The sequence below is a fragment of the Sinohyriopsis cumingii genome, chromosome 11, assembly GCF_028554795.1.
Source record: "Sinohyriopsis cumingii isolate HCF-2022 chromosome 11, ASM2855479v2, whole genome shotgun sequence".
NCBI lineage: Eukaryota > Metazoa > Mollusca > Bivalvia > Unionida > Unionidae > Sinohyriopsis > Sinohyriopsis cumingii.
In genome coordinates, this window is record NC_142971.1 from 43,695,334 (window position 1) to 43,716,383 (window position 21,050).

General features: G+C 35.6%; 1 protein-coding gene across 1 annotated transcript in view; it reads left to right on the forward strand.

Moving 5' to 3' along the window:
* Positions 1–1,634: 1,634 nt before the first annotated feature.
* LOC149788032 (uncharacterized) overlaps positions 1,635–21,050 on the forward strand; it is a 56,111-nt gene continuing 36,695 nt past the window's right edge. The window contains exons 1-2 of the mRNA XM_089974312.1: positions 1,635–1,788; positions 12,916–13,058. Coding sequence (XP_089830438.1) covers positions 1,678–1,788; positions 12,916–13,058 — 254 coding nt within the window. The 5' untranslated portion in view covers positions 1,635–1,677. The remainder of the gene's footprint in view (positions 1,789–12,915; positions 13,059–21,050) is intronic.

Here is a 21,050-nt window from a genome sequence, read left to right on the forward strand (position 1 = left end):
CCAGCAATTTTTTAATGTTTTTTCTTTGCATACATACTATAATAAAAATCATTAGTACCGATAATTTACAACAGCGAGGAGCAAGGCATTAAAACCGGTCATATATAAGTTTTAAGAAACGACGAAAAAGAACACTATAATACACATACATGTAAACAATTTATAATCTTCTCAAATGGTATTTACTAGTAAAATCCAATCATTTTACGTTTGAACTCCATATTTCAGAACAGAAGTAAAGACACGCTAGAAATAGCAGTGATTCAATGACGTTTCCTAATGCTTTTAATATTGTACTGTCTACATCACACAAACACTGAATTAGTTTATTATTATTGCTTATGTACATTATAGAGTATCTTTTTTATTCTTCATTTAAAATAACTTTTTATGCAAAGGTACGTCTTACGACTTTTTCGATTTCTTCGGTATCTTCTGTACACGAATTTTTTTATTGCTACTATTTCATCATTAGATTATCAAGGGGTCGGCAACCTTGGGCACGCGTGCCGCAAGATAACGCGTCAAGAGTTTTTTTTTTTTTTTTTTTTTTTTTGTGGCACGCGGAGGGCAGCCAAAAATCTTGATATTAACAGTGTTACTCTCTTAGTGGTGGTACGTGCTCGTTCATTTTGTAATTAGTCCGGAAAAAAGTGGCACGCTGTGTAAAATAAGTAGCCATGTTGGGCAGAATTGTCATATGTGAATTGTCCAAGTCCCATTAAAGAGCAGTGAATGAAGAAATAAACTTGCAATTTGTGACTGTGTTAAATATTATATTTATTGTTAAAGTTGTTATTGATGGTGGGAGCGAGTTGACTCGAAAGTGGAGAAGAATTGACATAAAATGGGGGGGGGGCTAATTGGCTTGTGAGAGTTGATATAATGAGGAGGGCGAGTTGTCGTAAAGTGGGGGCGAGTTGGGGGCGGGGGGGGGGGGCGAGTTGGCAGTGGGGTGAGTTGACCGGTTCCCACCTAAAACTCTTAAATGTCCTTAAGTCAAAACTCGTTGGCATTTTGTTGCACCTACTGTAGTAAGTAAAATAAATATATAAAATGGGATGAAGCATATGGTTACCAAAAAAAAAAGAAGAAAATAAAAGAGGCACTCTGGATAGTGGGTGTATCCGTATCATTGATCTATATTGATTTAAGGATCGAAAAGGAGGACATGTCGGGGGAGGGAGCGGGGAAGAGGACGTATATTGCAATCTAGTGAAGCCTCTTTTGTAATTGTAATTAATTAATATGTAATTAATTAATAGTGTTACTGAATTTGTATGTGATATAAAGTAAAATATGCACACTGCAGGCGATGATGATGATAATGAAAGTCGGAGCCAACACTGACAATGTTAAAATAATAAAGTAGAAGTGAGTGACGAATGAAAAACAAGAGAGGAATGGACTCAGAATCACATTCTGTGCCAGAATGAAGCTATCCAAAAAAAAAAAAGAAAAGAAAGAAAAAAAAAGAAAAGACGCCAACGTTGTGCATTAGATATTATTGTGTTACTTAAGTATTGGGCGTGCTAGGATAGCGGTAAGTACGTAAAGTCAAAACAGAGTATCTCCCCTTGGCATCTCAAACGCGGTACGGTAGAGGGCGCAATCTAGGTCACTGTCTTGTGTTTATGTCGCTACACATGTAGGCAAAGGAAACATCGTTATTCAAAGATGGATTTTTCAGTCTTACTCGCAGATTTGCGAGATGTGGCTGAGAAATACAAGGGTCAGAACTCTGATCCCAAGGTTGCTACCATCGTCTTTGTGGATATGTTCATTAAGGTGAGTAAAATGGTTTCTAAAAGGACCAGCACCCCCTCTCGATCTTCCGCCTGAGAAATGGTCGATTCCATTAGTGACGTGACAGTTCGCACGCACGCTGTTTAGAAGTGGTAACTGCGATGTTCTTCTGCGATTTTAAGTGATTATTATGACATAATATTCATTAATGTGCAGTTTTTTATTTTTTACTAGAAATGGCACTTTGATATTTCTTGATTAAAATATATTGTGCATTGAGACGGCCATGCTGCTTGCCCGAACTTAAATGGCCATCATAACGAAAGCAGTGCACAGAGCAAGTACTACGCAACACTTTCATTTCATTATTGCGATTAAATATTTTATTTCAAATTAATCGTCGTCTTTTCGTGTTTCCAATAAAAGATAAATATTTGATGCATCTTTATCAGTATAAGTGTAGCCTTGTAGCTTTTTGTTGGTTATTTTTTTTACATCCGGGTATATTGAGGTGTACCCAGTACGGCTTCACGATGTTTAAAACTGTTGCAGTCATTCATAAAACTAAATATTGCCTGCCTTATTGTGCAGTACTGATAGTGTTAAATCTTTAAATAAAGCTATTTATGTATTATTTAAAGATTTCTTCGTAAATAATTAACATACTTAGATTATTTCAGTACAATGCAGGGGTTTCAGTCAGAAATAAAGTTGGAAAAGTTGCAGAAGGGTGGGCTGGTATGATGCACTGTCCTTGATCGGTGGTATCGGGCAAAGTTATTGTACCAGCATAGGTTAGACTGTCTTTCTATGATGGAAAAAATGTGAAACTTGTTTAAAAACATTTCTTTTGTATGAAAGAATTTTGTGTAAAGTTAATGATATTTTTTGTAAATAAAAATTTCATGGAGAATACTCAGTTCATGATATTTACTTAGGTGATAAAAGAGCTGTATATGAAGAAAAGAGATGCATGGGAAAATGTACCAATAATTGTGTCACTACTTTGTGGATGGGGTATGAAAATGAGGCATATTGACAAAATGTTTAAATTTGTTCTATACATATACTGAAAGAAAATAAATGCTCCTCTTCTTCAGTAACAGAAATAATGAATACACATAAAAGAGTGTTTATATTCATTCAAAACTTTCAGCTGAATTTACTGCCATATTAGTTCATCTAATAATTAGTTTGTTTCTACCCTTGTTTTTTTTTGTTTTTGTGTGCAATATAAGAACATTGCATTCTTATTTGGAAACATAAACAGATCAAAGTAAATATGGTATGCATTGAATAGCATATCATTAAATTCCAAATATGGTATAGCAAGCCTTATTTAAATTACCTTGAGAATCTCATGTTATCTGTCATTGGTGATGGGATATTATCAGAAACATACCAATATATTTAACTGTACATGGGCTTAATAACTGAAAACAAAACTCGGTACATATTTAATCAAGTTATCCTTTTGGCTTTGTAGTTTCATTTGCTCCATTGCAGGGTATAGGGTTGCATCGTTGCTGGGGAATATACTTTCTTCACTTCACTGTTAGCATTGATCACCATTCCAGATAAACTGTTGTGATCATGAAAGGAAAGATATTGAAAGTATCAGGTGTTCGTTGACCAATTGAATTGTGTGGCCAGCAGGTGCCTTCAATGATGCCAAATTGACATGTTGCTGATTGTCATTGTAGTGAATTGGTTGTCATTAATATTGATACATTTTGTGACAGTTCATCAATATTTGAATTAATAAAGTTGCCTGTGGGGGCTTTGTAGCTCTGAAAGGCGATTCCCTGATCATCGAAATGAAGAAGTTAGCTTTATCTCATTCCGATAACCTTGATGAAACATGGATTGATCAAGACTTGTGATAACCAGCATGATAAGCTGAATGTGCACAAGATAACACGTTTCTTTACATGAAAATAGGCAGAAAAGCATGTCCCATTTATAATTTGAGGTATTTAAAAAAAAGTACATACAAATTAAATGTTGGTTACTCGCAGAAATAATCAGTGCTTGAAAATTTTGTTTTTGACTCGCTGGTCTAGGTCTGCAATAGCCAAGGACCAGTCCTAAAGCTAAGTCTGAAATGTGAATGTTTACACTTGTGCATTAGCATAAAGAAAAGACAAGAAAAATATAAAAAAATTAATGCAAGCTCGAAATTCTGACTACTTTATTGCTTATTCAATTATATAAATATTTTACTAAGCTTGACATATTAAAAATTTTCAATTCATATGATCATGCCTTTTATTAGTAGATTGTGTTTGAATTTCAAGTTAACTAAAACTTAAAGTCTACATGTTCTCAATGTCAGATCAAAAATATGAAATGTAAGTAAAATAAAATACATGAGCCATTCAAAGCTTGTTCAGTAAAAAAGATGGGGAAAAAAGCCATAAAGTCAATGTATATATAGTCAGTGGCCTCAAAAGTAGCAATTTACTTGGCAGAAAGTCAATTTTCCTCTTACTTTTCACTTTGATCTTTCCTGTCCCAAAATAGATATTTGATGTGTCCATTGACCAAGGTATTGTTTTGCTAAGGATGTTATAATTGGTGATTAACTTTAGGTAATATCTTTACTGAGGCATCAAATAATGAAAAGGAGATTAAGAAATAAACATATCACTATTTATAATCACACATAAAGGTCTATGATCATTCCTTTCCTTTATTAGTTTTGTTAGGCACATATTTTGACATTTTTTTTATTTAAATCAAGAAGAGAAGTTCACATTTTGGTTGGTTCTGAAAAAATATTCATTTACAATTGAAATAGTAAAATGACCAATGCAGTATTTGCTGAGTGTATGTTTGATTTAATTTCATATGAAAGACATAGCTATTTGTTACCTGAGTTATCTTACCTGAACAAGTCATTTAACTTTATGTAAAAGCATTATAGATGCTTGCTGATAAGGTCTCCAAGAGATGATATTCTGCCTATTTTACTAGGACAATGTGCAGCCTGGCAGTTTCTCCTATATGCTATCACCAAAATTGACCATTTTGAACAAGGCACCTAAAGCAAAATCAACTTATAAATTACAATTACAGATACTAACAGAAAACCTGATTTGTGTTCAGTTTATGTATGTATTTTTTGTAACGGTATCTTGAGATTCAATGATTTCAACTTCTAAACACCATATAAATTCAGCATTAATCTGACAGCATACCACAGATATGGCTACTGATGACGTAATTCGGGAACTTTCTTCTGAGGCCATCAAATGATGAAACAGGAGATCAAGAAATAAAGATATAATTACTGAGTATAATCGTTTGTCACTTTCAAAGAGTGTTTTTTAATAGGGCCTACTCTTATTCATCGATCCACCCTTTTTTCTATCAGTGAGAAAATATAATGATTGATATGCATAATCTCTTGCCGTCATAGGAGTATCTACTGCTGTTTATTAACAACTGGACTGTGGCTTTTATAGTACATAATTGTTAGACAGCATTGTTAATGAGTGCCACTTGTTAAGTTGGTAATTTTAGTTCAGAAGCCATTTGATATTTTCTTATCCAGCAAATATATCTCGGTACCTGCTAAAGTGAAGACCACACACCATTGGTCAATTGTCGCATGGTTTCCTTATAATAATTTGATTTTTTTCTCTCATCAGAATTATTTTATTATGAATCATTTTTACGCTACACACCTCTGTTTTACCTTTGTTGGTGAGTACAATTAAGAGATGCATGTGATCACTGTTTGGACAATGGCTTTCATATATGCAGCTCACAGATTTTCATTTTTGTATGGATATCCTTATTTCCTACTTCTTGGCCTCACTAATTTGACCTCTTCTGTTGAATCTTGCCCTCCATCTGGTGACAGCTGGAACAACCTGGCCAATGCTCTAGGCATATTGGTGTCAACTTGAAGAACATGACCAAAGCTAAGGCATATTTAGCCAGCATGTAAACAACACTGCATAGCCCTGTGCTTCTTGTGCCAACGGATAAAATATCCCAGATAACTTTTGGATCTATTTCACTCATATAATTAAAAGTTAATTTAGTAAAATAATTTGTACAAAAATAATGGGGTTTTAAATGATTTTTAAAGTAAGCATTGAAAAAACTTACTCAGCTTAATCCTTTCTATGTTGTTTTTATTGCCTTGTATTTTGACAGATCTTAATTTCAGTTACTTCCAACCCCAGAAGTGATTGTCTTTGTGAATCACGTTTTTGGTAAAACCCTGTTTCCATCCCATCATGTTCGGACAATTTAATAGAACCTTAAGTGCACAAAGAAAACTTTTTAGAGATACAGGCCAAAGGCTGGTGACTTAAAAAAACTCATAAGCCTATACTGAAATTCTGCAAGCTTGGACTCAATTCGATGTGCCCAAAATGACCCCTTTTTCAATATTGTAACACAACGCTGCAATAGCTACGGTTGGAATATAAATTCAATCAAGTTCAAAGAGGTTTGAAGGTAATGCAAGTGTCGTTAGTGTTCAACTCTACACTCATAGGAACTGGATGGCCCTGGTTTTTCAACTTCTGCTAGATTTTTGAAGGAATCCTTTTATGTGCAGTCGTTCTGGAATTTATTTTTGTTGGGCTTTGCTGTTAAAAGGCACGAAAATCCTACAAACTTAAAATCATTTGGTCCTGGTCGTATGTTGGGTGAACTCACTTCATTTTATCAATCAAACACTTATAAATGTTATTGTGTATGTAACATAAACTACCTTAAATTAACGGATTCTTTCATAACTGTGATTAAAGATAACAAGGCAGCCAAGCGAATAATTCGTAAAATAAAGAGCTTGATTTCACAGATACGAATCATTGTGGGCAAGTGAGTTTCAGAGAATTCTTGAACTGGCGCTTAGTGATATCCTCAAGGATGATATGAAGTTTCATTATTAATTCCAATTAATTAATTCACGACAATATTGTGATTATTGAGCAATAGAAAATTTGAGTTTCAACATAGATGATTGTCTCACGAAATAAATGTCTTGTGTTTTAAAAAAAAAGGAATCTAGTTTTGTGGTGTATGAACAGTTAGTCTAGTTCCCTGCTCTGGGGACTCCTGATTTGGCAGGATAATATTAAACACCACTACAGGAACCAGACTTATCAAGAAAGCAAAAAGCAGTGACATAATACACGGATTTATTTGCATACATGTGATGGTTGTTGCAACTAGTTGGAACTATCTAGTATCTTTCATATGTTGGCCACTTTGAAAATAAAGGTTATTTAAATAGAAAAATGACCAACTTCATTAGAAAAAGCGCGTTATTAAAAATTATTATCGATGTGATTGTAAAATTTAGTCAATAAACAGCCCAGTTCCCTAACACTCCCCTGCGCCCCCCTCCAATCGTTTTCTCGATGTCAAAGCAATTTTGTAAAACTTTTGGAGATTCCTCAGTAACTCGCGCCTTGCTTATAGTGCGGTCTATGTTTGTAGACCCCGTTGTGCATGATATCGAGGGAAAGGTGTATTCGATTTTGACACATAAAAAAATATGATAAATTCTTAGCAGACCCTCTCTCCTAGCCATGCTACCCTCTTCTTGTACGAATGTTGATTTTTGAACTGAGTATAGTGCATATGGATCAGGACAACTTCCCATTTTAAAAAATCATGCTCAGATATTCCTTGTCTGACAGAAAATATGATTTGGCACTGGCAGATGTATCCAACAAATTTCTAACAGAGTTTTCCCATTATTCATCATCTTTTAGAGGGGGCCCCGAGTGGTCTAAAGTGCTCTCCGTTATAGATCACTGACGTCTCACCTCTGTCAGCGTGGGGTTGAGTCTCCGATTCAGCCAATGGGGTATGCAAGAAATCTTGCCAGTAACTTCTCATTGGTTGTTGTTTCTTTCTTGTTCTTCCTCCTCCATTAATACTGGCTGCCATGTATAGCCTATCTTGTGCTGAAAAATGGCATTAAACCCTACAACAACAACATCTTTTAGAGATTTTTTTGTCATTATTGAAAATGAAAAAGAATTTTTTAAGCCACATGGAATGCATTCAATGCCAGATTCTGATTTTAATGACAATTAAGTTTTCTTGTGTCAAGGAAATTACCCTTACAAAATTTGCCTTCTGCTGGATGTTTATATGTGGTATTTCCATATTTTACTTTATTTTATGTGTCAGTTAAGTTTTTATTTAAACACATAAGTATATACAAAAAATATGTAAATACACATTCAGGCCTATCATAATCTCATATTTCATGTTCTGACCCATTTGACATTTATCATACCTGTCCAGTCGAGTAAAATCAAGTATGACTGAGTGACATCATACATGAACTGCAGTAGAAATTGGTCAGAAATAAAAAATTGCTTAAATCAAAGTTTGTTTTGCTTTTTGTTATTGTTAATACAATTACAAATTATAATATCAAGGTGTGAACCGACATATACACCAAAAACATGTAAATGTGTATTTTGGGTTTTTGAATGTATTTTGGTATTTCTTATAACAACTTGGGATAGAATACCAGGCTAGTTTGTTGTGTGGGTGATCATTCTGGCAGTTAGCACCCTTGTTTACCAGATGTTTGAAAAAACATGGTTATTTCTCCTTCAGACATTCACTGAACTTTCAAATGCAGGATGTTGACAGGTACTGAATTAAGACAATGAACAGGTACTTTAACCTGGAAAGGGGAATGGCATCCCATGTTGTATTAGATGCACATGAGACAGGATAACTGGTGAACTTGTGATAGCCTCTGGATTTGTGAGGGTAGGATTTTGAGTGATGTAGATTTTCGGATCTCTTATTAGCAGATTACCATCAATATTGAGCCCTCGTCTGGTCACTTTTAGACAGCCAAAGCATTAAAGTACTTCCAGCATTAGTTTTTATACCTTGATTGAAGATTGGAAGATAAACCTGGATTATCACACATTTGGTCAAGTTCATCTTACATAATCAGGAGGAAATTCATTACAAACATGTTGTTGTTGTAGGGTTTAATGCCATTTTTCAGCACACGATAGGCTGTGCATGGCGGCCAGTATTAATGGTGGAGGAAGAACCCGGGAAAACCCCGGAAAGAACCACCGACCCACGAGAAGCTACTGGCAAGCTTTAGACCACACGGCCACTCGGGGCCCCCATTACAAACAAGCCTATAGGTTTAATTTATAATAATTACTGAGAGTTTGATCATTATTCTAGGAATAAACTAAACAGATACAATATTTACCATATATGATGGGGCATCTTTTATGTTGGAACACCATAAATTAATTTCTGAAGTAACTTACTTGAACTGTATGTTCTGGGACAAATCTTTGTCTTTGAGTTGTAAGCTTTGTAACATCTTTTCAATTATAATATCAATACATGTACTTAGATGGTAGAATGATTAATAATGGAATTGATTGTGGGAATTTAAAATGTCCAGAAATGCACTCAGATTTAAATTTGATTAAAAGTAGTAAAATAACAAACCTGTCAGCATTTTTCACACCTAACTGCAAACTTTTGAAGAACAGAATTTTTAAAATCTTGTTGCAGTATTGGAAATTAGATGTTTGCAATATGTACAAAATATATATTTTTCTTGTCCCAAGATGTGATGCAGATACAGTAGGTGAACTGTTTCAGTATTTATTTTGTTGGTTTTAACCACTTTTAACACATTATTGGCTCTATCATGCAGAAGAAATGGAAGCTAAGTGCTCTTCCCAAGAACATAGAAATACATGTAGCTGACCTAGTCTGACCTGGTAGGGTAACAACCTAGCAACACTTGAATAACAAGTCAAGCTCTCTACCAACTGCACCACCACAACTCCTTAGTTGTTTCAAGTCTTAACCTACCGTAATTAAGAATTTCTGACTTGAGCATTACTTAGAATTTAAAAATACAACTTGCTATTTGAAATTTTAATTGTACCAATTTGTGTTAAGAATATTATTGGCATAAATATATTACAGAACCATCTCACTTGACCTAATGAGGGATAGAGCGTTACCTTTACTGTCTGTCTCATCCTGGATGAAGTTTGTTATCAGGTCATTTTAGACACTGTTGTGTGAGACTGCTTCAGTTAAAAATCCAAATCACACACAAACACACACTGCTGTGGGGCATCCATGATGTTTGAGCACAGTTTAATAGCAGCAATACAGTACCCATTGTTATTGTTTAGTTTATATTTTTTGTGCCAAAAAAACCCACCATCCACTTAATGTGAATACTTCCTCCCATAGAGGGGAGAATTGTCCATATAATGTAATCCACTCATGCACAAAGCGAGGGAGATGTGTAGAAGGTCATCTTTATCAATGTAGATTTAAATTATGTGCTAGTAACATTTTCTCCTGTTTGGAATTCAGGGAAATTAGAGTTATCTTGTGCATCTCACCCTTTAGGGGTTTGAGTACACCATCCTACTTTTAAATATGCAACTGAAGTATGGTTAAATCCTTTTGTTAAAAGAATAACAGTACAGTCTGCCTAACGTTAAAGGGCAGTGAGATGCTTGTGTATTCCTTTCTCTCGAATCAGAAGAAAATCTTGTTGGTTTGGTCATTGTTTTCTTCAGCACATTAATACTGTCTGCACTCGCATAGGACAAGAGATGGAAGAACCTTGATTGTTATTGTGATCCCTTTGATGGCATAAGTGGTTAGAGTGCCCCCTTGGATGAGAGTTGTCACGGGTTCAAAACCTTGCAGAGTCATACCAAAGACTTTAAAAAATATTACTAGCAGCTGCCTGCATGGTGCTTAGCATTGCGGTTAGTGTTAGAACTGGTTGGCTTGGTGTCTAGATAGCTTGACTGGGTGGGATATGATGCCACATGTCTGCTGAAATGTTAGACATCACTGTTAACTGCCACACTAAGGCATCATAGCAATATGACTTAAATTGTTAAAGCAAAATTAAAAATCCAGATCATACACATTCAACTACTATTGCATGTGTGTCTGCTCTTTATTTCTTAATAAAAGTTTGCAGTGAGAAACAAAAAGGAAATATATAAAATGGGTCATCAGTCATTTACCTACTGCATACACAGAGTTGCATGTAGCCAGGTGAGTGTACATATAGAACACTGAGCTGGAGACTGGTTTGGCATTACTATACCCTTGAGGGGAAATGACAAGATACCAGCACTGTGCCATTTCCCATTCTTGTCATAGAGAATAGGGACTCTATGTATTCTAGAAGTTTCAGGATAATGATGAGACAGAATGTGAACATCATCCTCTGGTTCCCTTTGGATTCTTTCATCAGTGCCCACTACAGTTTCTCCTTTTCATAAGGGAAAAACCACACAGAGATTCTCTGTTAACTCAGATTCCTCTTGGACCAGACTTTCATCACAGTTTGCACTGGAGGAAATATTGGGACAGATTCCTGATGGGTGCCCATGCATGCACCTGACCTATACTCATGTTTTCCAATGTATAAGATTCAGGTTGATATGCACATTTATAGCAAGAGGACATAATTCTTCAGGGTCTTTTGAGTCGTGTGATATGACCCTCTGCATTTATAACTCAATATAAAAGCTGTATTTCAAGTGTTGTGAGTGCATCGACCAGTAAGCATTCAAGTTGTCATCATCTCATTAGAGAAAAACATGCCATAGTGTATCTCAGATGTAACTGAGGCACACGTGTCCCTTCTTTCAGTGGAGTTCTGGAACCTCTTCTACTGTGCCATCTATGTGAAAATCACCTTCTGAATTTGCCAAATTCTAGGGAAGAACATTTTAACTGAAAGTCTGTCCAGGTCAGGCAAATCAGACCTCCTTGAATGGACTTATAAGTATTCTACAACCAATTCACTGTTCTCTTTATTGGGAGAGCTCAGGTGGACGTGTTTGCCATACGTATCAGTAACAGACTTTCTTTTTACATATTTCCATCCCCCCAACCAGAGCATGGGCAGTGGACACATTCAGCTTCCAGTGGGATCATCTGTTCATGTATGCCTTTCCACCTTTCTGACTGCTACCTCAGGTTCTGTATGAAGTTAGAACTTGCACTATTTGTATCATTCTCATAGCCCCAATGTGGCCTTCACGATCATGGATGAGCGATCTTCTAGATCTGTTGATAGATCTCTTCCCCAAAGAAAGGATCTTCTGTCAGCAACATGGGCTTCATCCTGTTCAACAGCCAACTCATTCTCCATCTTCATGTTTGGCTCGTCTCGGTTAATTTATCCACTATTACAAGTTTTCAGGCAGGGTTACCAGCTGCCTTGTTCAAGCAGGAGAGCTTCAACATCCACGATTTACGATCTTGGGTGGAGAATCTTCTGTGACCGGTACAATAGAAAAAGTGTTGTTTTTAGTTGCTCGTCTGTTGCAGAGATCTCTCGTTGTTATATGTCCAGATGGAATCTGTATTGTTATTATCTTGAACCAAAGCTCCCTATGAATTGTTAAGTGTGGCTTTCATTCAGGACCTCACATTCATGCTTGCTACTCTAGCGTTTGCAAGAAGGTGCAGTGAGATTCATGCCTCTCCATTGACACAAGCTGTCTCGTGTTTAATGGAGATGACAGATCCATGTTCTCCTTTGTCAACTGGGAGTTTTAGAGCCCATGAAGTTCAGACAGTTGCTGCCTCAGGGGCCTACCTTTATCAATTCCCCTGGAGGACTTCATTACAGCAGCATTTTGGTGTTCCCATATTGCCGCCTTCTTTTACCTCAGCTTGTTCGATCTTTGTCTGTTTGTATGTCCCCTTCAGAAGGAGAGACTGAATTCCAGGAGTCAACCACTTCTCCTCCAAAAGGGTTATGTCAAATGCATTTAACATTATGGGGAGCTTGTTGCTCCATTCCATTAGTCAGATGGTGCACTGCACACAACAAGTGCAGGCAGAGGGACACCCAATATTTTTTAACATGGACCCCTTTCTTGGTGGTGAGTACACCTAACTGACTGATGTTCTATTGGAATTGTCGCTGAAAAAGATGACCTTATATGTATGTCTTAGACCAGGTGCATGAGTGGTTGGTGGGGTTTTTGGCATGAAAAACCAGAAGCTGCACAATAGCAATGTGTAAGCATTAAAATTAGTTTTACTTCACCCTTCCCCTAAAACTTCATTTCTAGCATATATTTGTATTTCTTAAATAGTGAATTCAGTAAGCATTGATCTCCATTTTTTCCCCAGATTTTGAAGAGAACAGAAAAGACATCAGAAAAGTTTGAGGATCGTATTGTGATGTTATGGGTGACATTAAATCAGTTGGCAGCCTCGTACAAAGACCTTGCACCAGTACCTGAACGCCATGAACTCTGTCAGTATATCTTCATGTAAGTTATTGAACATATTGTTCAGTTTCATTTTCATTTATCTTTATGAATTATTTATGATTTCATTAGTAACAGCAGCCTTATTTACAAACTTTTCTTGTTAAGGCAATATAATTAATTTACATTAAAAATGTCTGAATGATATAATTTTTATAGTGCTCTGGGTAGGTATTGAAACTTGACTTTTTTAGGTCACCTCTTCAAAATAGAGCAGATTTGTTGTACTGCTGTTGGTGTTTATGGAGATAAAAGCATACATATACAGGGGTCAAGCTAGCCTTGAATTTTAGGGAGAAGTGACTTCTTTTGGACAGAACAGGAAGTGAAAGGAACTCAACAGGTAGAAATGGACGTGAAGCAAGAAATGCAATATATATGGTAGCATGACCCCTGCATATATTTGCAGCATCACTGAATAACAATACTTCTTTCTTCCTAGGTCCTGGACAACATTTTGGGTGGGGTGGGTGCCAACATTGAATTTGCATGTAAATTATACATTCTTTGTTAAGTTTTGCATTTAGCTCATGTGATTGGTTTTTTTTCTTCTTCAGATATAATGTAATAGTGAAATATATCAGAAGGGAGAAAAATGATACTGCCACAGTGGCGATACCACTTTTTCCCCCACTGTGACACTCTTTTGGAACTGCTTTCTCCATCTGCCCTTATGCATGTTTTTCAGATGGTATCTCTTTATCCCACCCCACCCCCCCTCCACACATTGGGATGAACTGTTGTTGTGGGGTTTAACGCCATTTTTCAGCACACAATAGGCTATACATGGCATAAGTATTAATGATGGAGGAAGAACCACCGACCCACGAGAAGCTACTGGCAAGCTTTCTCACAAACCCACACTTGCTGAATCTTAGACTCGAACCCACGCAGAGGTGAGATGGCAGTGATCCATAATTGAGAGCGCTTTAGACCACTCGGGGCCCCGATGAACAGTTGTTAAATGTGTTAACTGTAGACCATCTAAGGTACATTTACATAATCACTGAGGTGCCCTCCAGAAATGGCTATATATATAAAAAAACTCCAAACAGGATAAAGTAGACTTCAGGTATTAGTTTTCTACATTAATCATGGAAATTGTCAGTGACTGAACTTAATGACCTGTTGCTTTGTGTCACTCATACAGTATTATACATATATAAATTTTCTACTACAAACAGTACACCCCACCTGACAAAGTAGTGATCATAAATAGTATTAAAAAATTGTAAGTAGCAATTTTAACTAGCATCACAATCACGTTTAAAAATGATTGATAAATCAGGCATGGATTAGTGTTGATTGCAAACCAAAATTAACTGATTATTTTTAAAAAATGGATACCGCACCTGCTGCTGAGCTAGACTGCAAGATTGTTAAGACCACACCAAAATTTACGTTTGAATTTATTAATGAACAAAACGAAGCACTTATCATTAACTCATTCGGCCCCAGTTTTTTTGTTGTTTTTTTTTGTTTTTGCCTGAAATGTGAGTAGGAATGACATTTTTGGGGATATTTCTGAATACATCGGCTTTCAACATATTTTCCGTGAGACTAATGCCTAGTTGTATTAGAAACATCGTTTTCCATTGGCTATTTTGCTTGCACATGAGCTGAATGGTAAAAAAATATATATTGTATATATTTTTATTTGTTTGCTTAATGGACCCTTCATTTCTGAGGTCAAAAGATCTAAAATCTAGACACAAAATCGCATTCCGACCATGGGAGAATTTTGGGTGAGGAAAAAAACGGGTAAAAAAAATTGGGTTTTTCTCTCTGTATTTGTAGTGCAACTAGAACTTCCAGATTGTATGTTATCATTGTAGAGCTATATCTGTCTGCTTGTTTTTGTAATACCACCCACTTTGGTGTATATTAAATGACCTTGATGCTGCAGAGGTCGGAAATAGGGTACAGCCTCATCACGCCTACAGGCGGGATTGGGGCCGAATGAGTTAAGATCTTCTGTTTAAAGCTGTTGTTGTGCTCAGAAGTCTGTCAGATAAAACTGCTGTTTCTACTCGCCACACCCAAACAGTATCAGTCTATCATGAAATGCATTAACAAGACTAAAAATATCATAATTTTCATACAATACAGTCATTATTTTAACAAATACAAACTCTGAAGCGTGTTCTGTACAAACTAAATTTGTAAAACATTGATGCCCCAAAATTATTGTAAATTTAGGAACCATTTTTATCAATGAAAGTAATGCAGCTGTTTGCATAGAATGAAGAAAATCCATGCAAGTCAGCAACTTTTGTCTTTAAAAAAATACATTGTATAAAGAAAATCTACAATTTGTTAGTAGTTTTTATGGAAGTATTTCAGTCATAAAATTGAAACATTTCGTAATTGTCACATGTGATGAAGCTGCTAGTGACAGTACAATATTTCCATTTGACTCGTGAAATGTTTGCATATATCTACTCAAAAAATGTAAATATCCTTTCCTGAAACTTTGTGAGGGAACTGGGCATGGTTTACTGTTTATGTCCTTGGTGAGGGAACTGGGCATGGTTTACTGTTTATGACTGGTGAGGAAACTGGGCATGGTTTACTGTTCATGACCTTGGTGAGGTTACTGGGCATGGTTTACTGTTTATGACCCTGCAAGCATGCCTAAAGAGTTTATTGAGAGAGAAGGAAAAGTGGGGCACTAGGGAACAAGGTTTTTGGAAATTTCTTGCAAATTGTCAGGGAAGGGCTATTTTTGTAAATTATGTACAATATTGATGCACAAATGGTCAAATACGTAAGGAATATTCAAATTTGGTGATGTCATCAAAATTAATCCATTATTGGACACTGTTTTCAAGTTTGAGATATATGTACCATGAACACAATGCCAATGATGCATGAACATAAAACTTTATTAATACTATATTTGGCATGAATCGTGCAAATTTGAGTTTTTGCTTATTAAACCTGCATTAGTGAAACCAACAGGTGCACTTGTACACTTATATCTTTCAAAGTTTGTGTTATTTTTAAAAGAAAAAAAACTATCTCAGAAACATTAGTAATATTCTTCTGTGCTACCTCTTTAGAAAGAATGACAACTGTTAGATATTTTGCTCTGATAATCACATTCTTAACGTGAAAAAAGTGAAACAGTATCGCATATATCAGTTTGTTCATTAATTTTACAAATACATGGGTTTTCCAGAAAAATAGGAGGGTTTTTATATTCTTTTTACTTCAAAAAAATTTATTGACAGGATTCATATGGTCTTTGACAGTTTGGGAAAAATGAGGTAGCTATTTCAAGGTCTTGAAAGTTTGGGAAAATCGAGCAGATTACCCTGAGGTCTTTAAAAGTCTTTGAAAATTGAAATAATCTCAAACATTTTAATTTCTTTCCATAATCACAAATAAAATTTTCTGAGGTTGTTAGATTTATTAGAGTTTTCCTGGTTTCTTTCTTTTCATGACCCGTTCAGTTTCATTTCATCATTAATCAGTATTGTAGTATTCTGCATTCATTTTTTTTCTCATATAACTTGTATAAAAAATGTTAGAGAAAATAGGTCTTGGAAATCTTATGTTTGTGGCTGAGTCATACCGAATGGTACTTACAGCTGCCTCACTTGGCACTCAGCATTAAGGGGTTGTTAGGACTGGTCTGCCTTGTGTCAGGATAATGTGACTTGGTGGGACATGATGCTATATGTCTGCAGCGTGATGCCCCAGTGCTAGACATAACTATAAACTGTTGCATTGCAGACATCATAGTGATATGACTGATTTTTTTTAAAGCCACATAAAAAATCCAAATGACACACACACACGTATTTGCACCATATAGTTCATACGTAGATAATGTACAATTTTGTACGAGATTCAATCACAGCATTATAATGGGTAATTAAACTTGAGAATGCTTAGTTCTAACTGTTTATTTATGTTGTTGAAATGACAACAATTATTGGACCATACAATGTTTTGGGGAAATGTACATTTAATAATGAGATCAAATTCAGTATTTAATTTAATTGAATTTTGCCATGTTAAAATTTAAACTCTTTGGTTCATTTTAAAGAGTGGCATAACATATTATCAACAGAGTGATGTTTTACAGGTGAACGTTGCTTATTTGATGTAATGAGCTTTTGGTTGAATCAAATGACAACAGGTTATTCCACTTGACTGGTGTGATAGAAAAATCAATGTCAGAGAGAAAAACTTGTGCCCCAATGAATAATTAATTGGTCCAATGGATCATCTTTCTATCACTCTACATGTAAAAAGATATGACATGAAGGAGAGGAGAAGTATGTGTGTGGATCATGGAAAACTGCATTGCAGGACCATATTATCGCTAAATGTGAATGTTTATTATTTTAATCATTATTGGGGGAAAACTGAAGTAAAAATGAATCACAAGAATTACAAGAAAAGGAAATGCATGGTAAAAAGGTACGGGTTATTGAATGGGGACTATATGAGTACTATATAAACTTGCAAGAGGACTCCAGCGGCACAGACCCAGATCTGCCATCACATAATTTGCAGGCAGATCTGGGTCTGTGCAGTTTGTTAGGAGTAGAAGAAGCAAAACACCCTGATTTGCGGGCACTTTTGATATGGCAGATAAAGATCTATGTTGTTGGCAGTTGGACTCGACCTACAAGTGTGTTTGATTATTGCACTGCCTAGCCATTACAAACATAATATCATGAATTGACATTGTTTTAAAATCAGTCTTAATGTCAGATGAAAATACATTGTATTGAGTCTTAATTTGTTTGCATGAGGGCAAGAGACAGTGAAAAAGTATGATCATGCTTATTAACTGCCAATGATATTTAAGTCTTTTTGTCCACTTGGATTACTCTTTTTCCTCATCAGGGGTTGGCATGTATGGGCCAGGTATGATTTTACCGGGTTGGGTTTTCTCCTCTATCTGCCCCACTCCCATTTGGGTTGACGCCCCCCCCCCCCCAATTGTTGTCAATCATAAAACAGTGTTTTTAAATTTATTTAATTTCTGCTCAGGATGGGGTGTGTGGAGACCTGACCAGGTAAGACCCCCCTCCAAATGAGTGTTTCCTATTGCACTGGTTTTAATATTAGGATAGGTAGGTATTTTTTTAAATTGATTAATATAGATTAGTATATATTATATACTGTGCTTCAATTCAGAACTGGTTCAGTTTAATGCACAAATCAATTTTTTTTTAAGTGTATGGAGGGGGGAACAAGTGCTAGGGTCAGCAAAAGAAACAGACTATTTGCCACCTGGAAACACATTTTTTTAGGCCTAAGATCAAATTTTTGTATTAAAACCCAGCCTGGCTGGGTATTTCCAGGTGGTGCAAAACCCACCTGGGTCTTCATGGCCAAGTCATGTACCCATCCATGCATTACAATGGTACACAAAGAAACAGCACCATAATCTTCAGTCCTTTTATTAATGATTCATACTGCTTTTTAATTGTTCTTTTTTTTAAAATTTGAATTTATGGTGATATGTCATCTTCAGTTCTTACTATGTCGGTCTATTGTCACACGTGATGCAGTATATATTAGGAGACCGCGGTAGTAGGGCAGATATCAATCGAAAATACTGATACAAAAAATTTTGCAGTTCTGATGTGTATCAGTATCATTACAGCTCCCATTACACCAGTAACTGCTCACAAATTCATCTAGTGCCTCTATGTGTAGATCCAGTAATTTTTTTATGTGACTGTAAATTTAGTAGCAATGCAACTTTTGCAAGTAGCTTTGTTCTGAAATTGAGATACTTATCAATACGTTAAACTAGCAGCCATCAGTGACATTTTAAATGGTCTTAACACATTAACCCCGAGCGACGACTTTACGGGGCAGGAGGTAGTAGCCTACTGCCGAACTCTGTAGCGTCATGGCCATGCATGATACACTAAAGTGGGTGGCATTATAGAAAGGTAGAGAGATGTAGCTCTACAATGATACCAAATAATCTGGAATATCTAGTTGCACTACAAAATAAGATTAAAAAACCTCATTTTTTGGACCAACTTTTTTAAAACCCAAAATCCGCCTGTGGTCAGGATCCGATTTTAGATTTTTTAGTCTCAGATCTAAGGCAAACCGGTATGAACTGCAAACAGACAGATGAGCCTTTGCAAAAAGTAGGATAAGATGGGCGTTTGGAATAAAGAGTGGTCTCCATACAAAAATAATGTCTCCGTTTAGCTAAAAAAAAAGGCCAACTTTTGCCTTTCCGCTCATGTGCAAGTCAAATAGCCAGTGAAAAATGATGTTTCTAAGACAACTAGGCAGTATGTTATTGAAAGATGACTGGGCATTTGGTGTTTTCGAGTCTATTCAGAAATAGCTTTCAAAATGTGTTTCCTACTCGATTTTCAGGCAAAAATGACAGAAAGCTCCAGGTGTTAATGTGTAACAGTGGATTGTTTGAGAACGCTAATATATTTAGTCATAAAATTTATTGTTTTAATGAAAATAACCTCTGAAAATTTGGTCATGTTAGATGTTTTTAGTAATTGTTGTGATTGTTAGTGCCAAATGAGCATAGTAACATGCAAGTTAATAAGCCTTTCCCAACTCCTTCAATTTTAATTGTCTTCTTAATATGCCATTTGAATTAATATTATGTCTTTCACATTTGAGTTTTTTTTACTTGTGTAGTTATTAATTAACAAGATATTTTCTTCAAATGGAGGCACAGTGACCTATAAAAAATGTCCAATTTGTGCCCAAAATGGCGTATGCATTTTTTTTTTTTTTTATGTTTGCATGCTGGCCTTATTTTATTGTCATTTGATAGTTTATTGTTTCTTTGAGTACAAATAGTAAAGAGTTTAAAGTGTCTGGTTGATACAGTCTTAATAACCGGCTCTGATATGGTATGTTGTGATTTAGTCAGAGACTGGTAATTGCATGAGGAATCAGTACAGTGACATTGCCAGGAAATGAAATCCTAGACAGGTACATTTATATATTCTTTTAGAGGTTCACTTACCACGTGTATGCCTTATAGATTTATGATGGAGTTGTCTATTGCAAGAATTAGCACGACCAAACATGGTGTGCTTAGACAATTAGTTCCCTAAGTCAGTCAATGACTGAAATTACTTATGATGTAGTAGAATAAGCATGCTGTTCTGAGAAAGACGTTTATATGGAGTCATCACAATGGAAACAAAAGAAGGTGATTTATAGATGTCTTGGGAAAGTGAACCTTAAAATTTCCCAGGCTATTCAAAAAAAACTTGGGCATTAAATTCAAACACTGTTGACATACATATTTATGATGGCAGTGCTTAGCGAAAAAATATTTTTAGCCAGTCCCAGGACTGGTGACTTGATTCAAACTCCAGAAACTCAGACTCCAATTTCCATGTGATGAAAATTGCACCTTTTTCAATATTAATTTTCACACATCATTCCTATTGTTGCACTTCAAATATGAAAAAATAAAATCAAAATCGTAATGAATTGACGTGTGTGATTATTTGAATTTAAAATTTTTTAATGCAAAGCCATGTTTTTTCCAGGTCAGCCATTGTCTAATTGCTCTGACAATGTCCTTGTTACTCAGTGGATGAGTGGTGTTTATGTTCTGATGTGTGTCTTGATTTATATAGTTTCTGTTAACACTTTTGATATTGTTCATCAATGCAACTTTATTTCTTTAACCATTATTTAATTGGTGTAAACATGAGCACAGGATACTTTAAAATCTTGAACAATGCAATAGCGAGACCATGAAATAAAGCAGAAATATATGCAAGTATTTTTGACCCAAAAAGTTTTTAGTCTTTATCTCAACTCAACCAAAAGGTCAGATGATTTTTATGTTCAAATACTCTAAAGCCAGCATGACTGCATTTGATCCCTTTATTACTTTATTAACTGCTGAAACATCCTGCATTTGGCCTAAATTCTCTTGATTACTACAATACAAGATCATTAACAGCTTGTCATATATACATGCTAGCCTTAATCCCATTAGGTGGCTACACATTATTA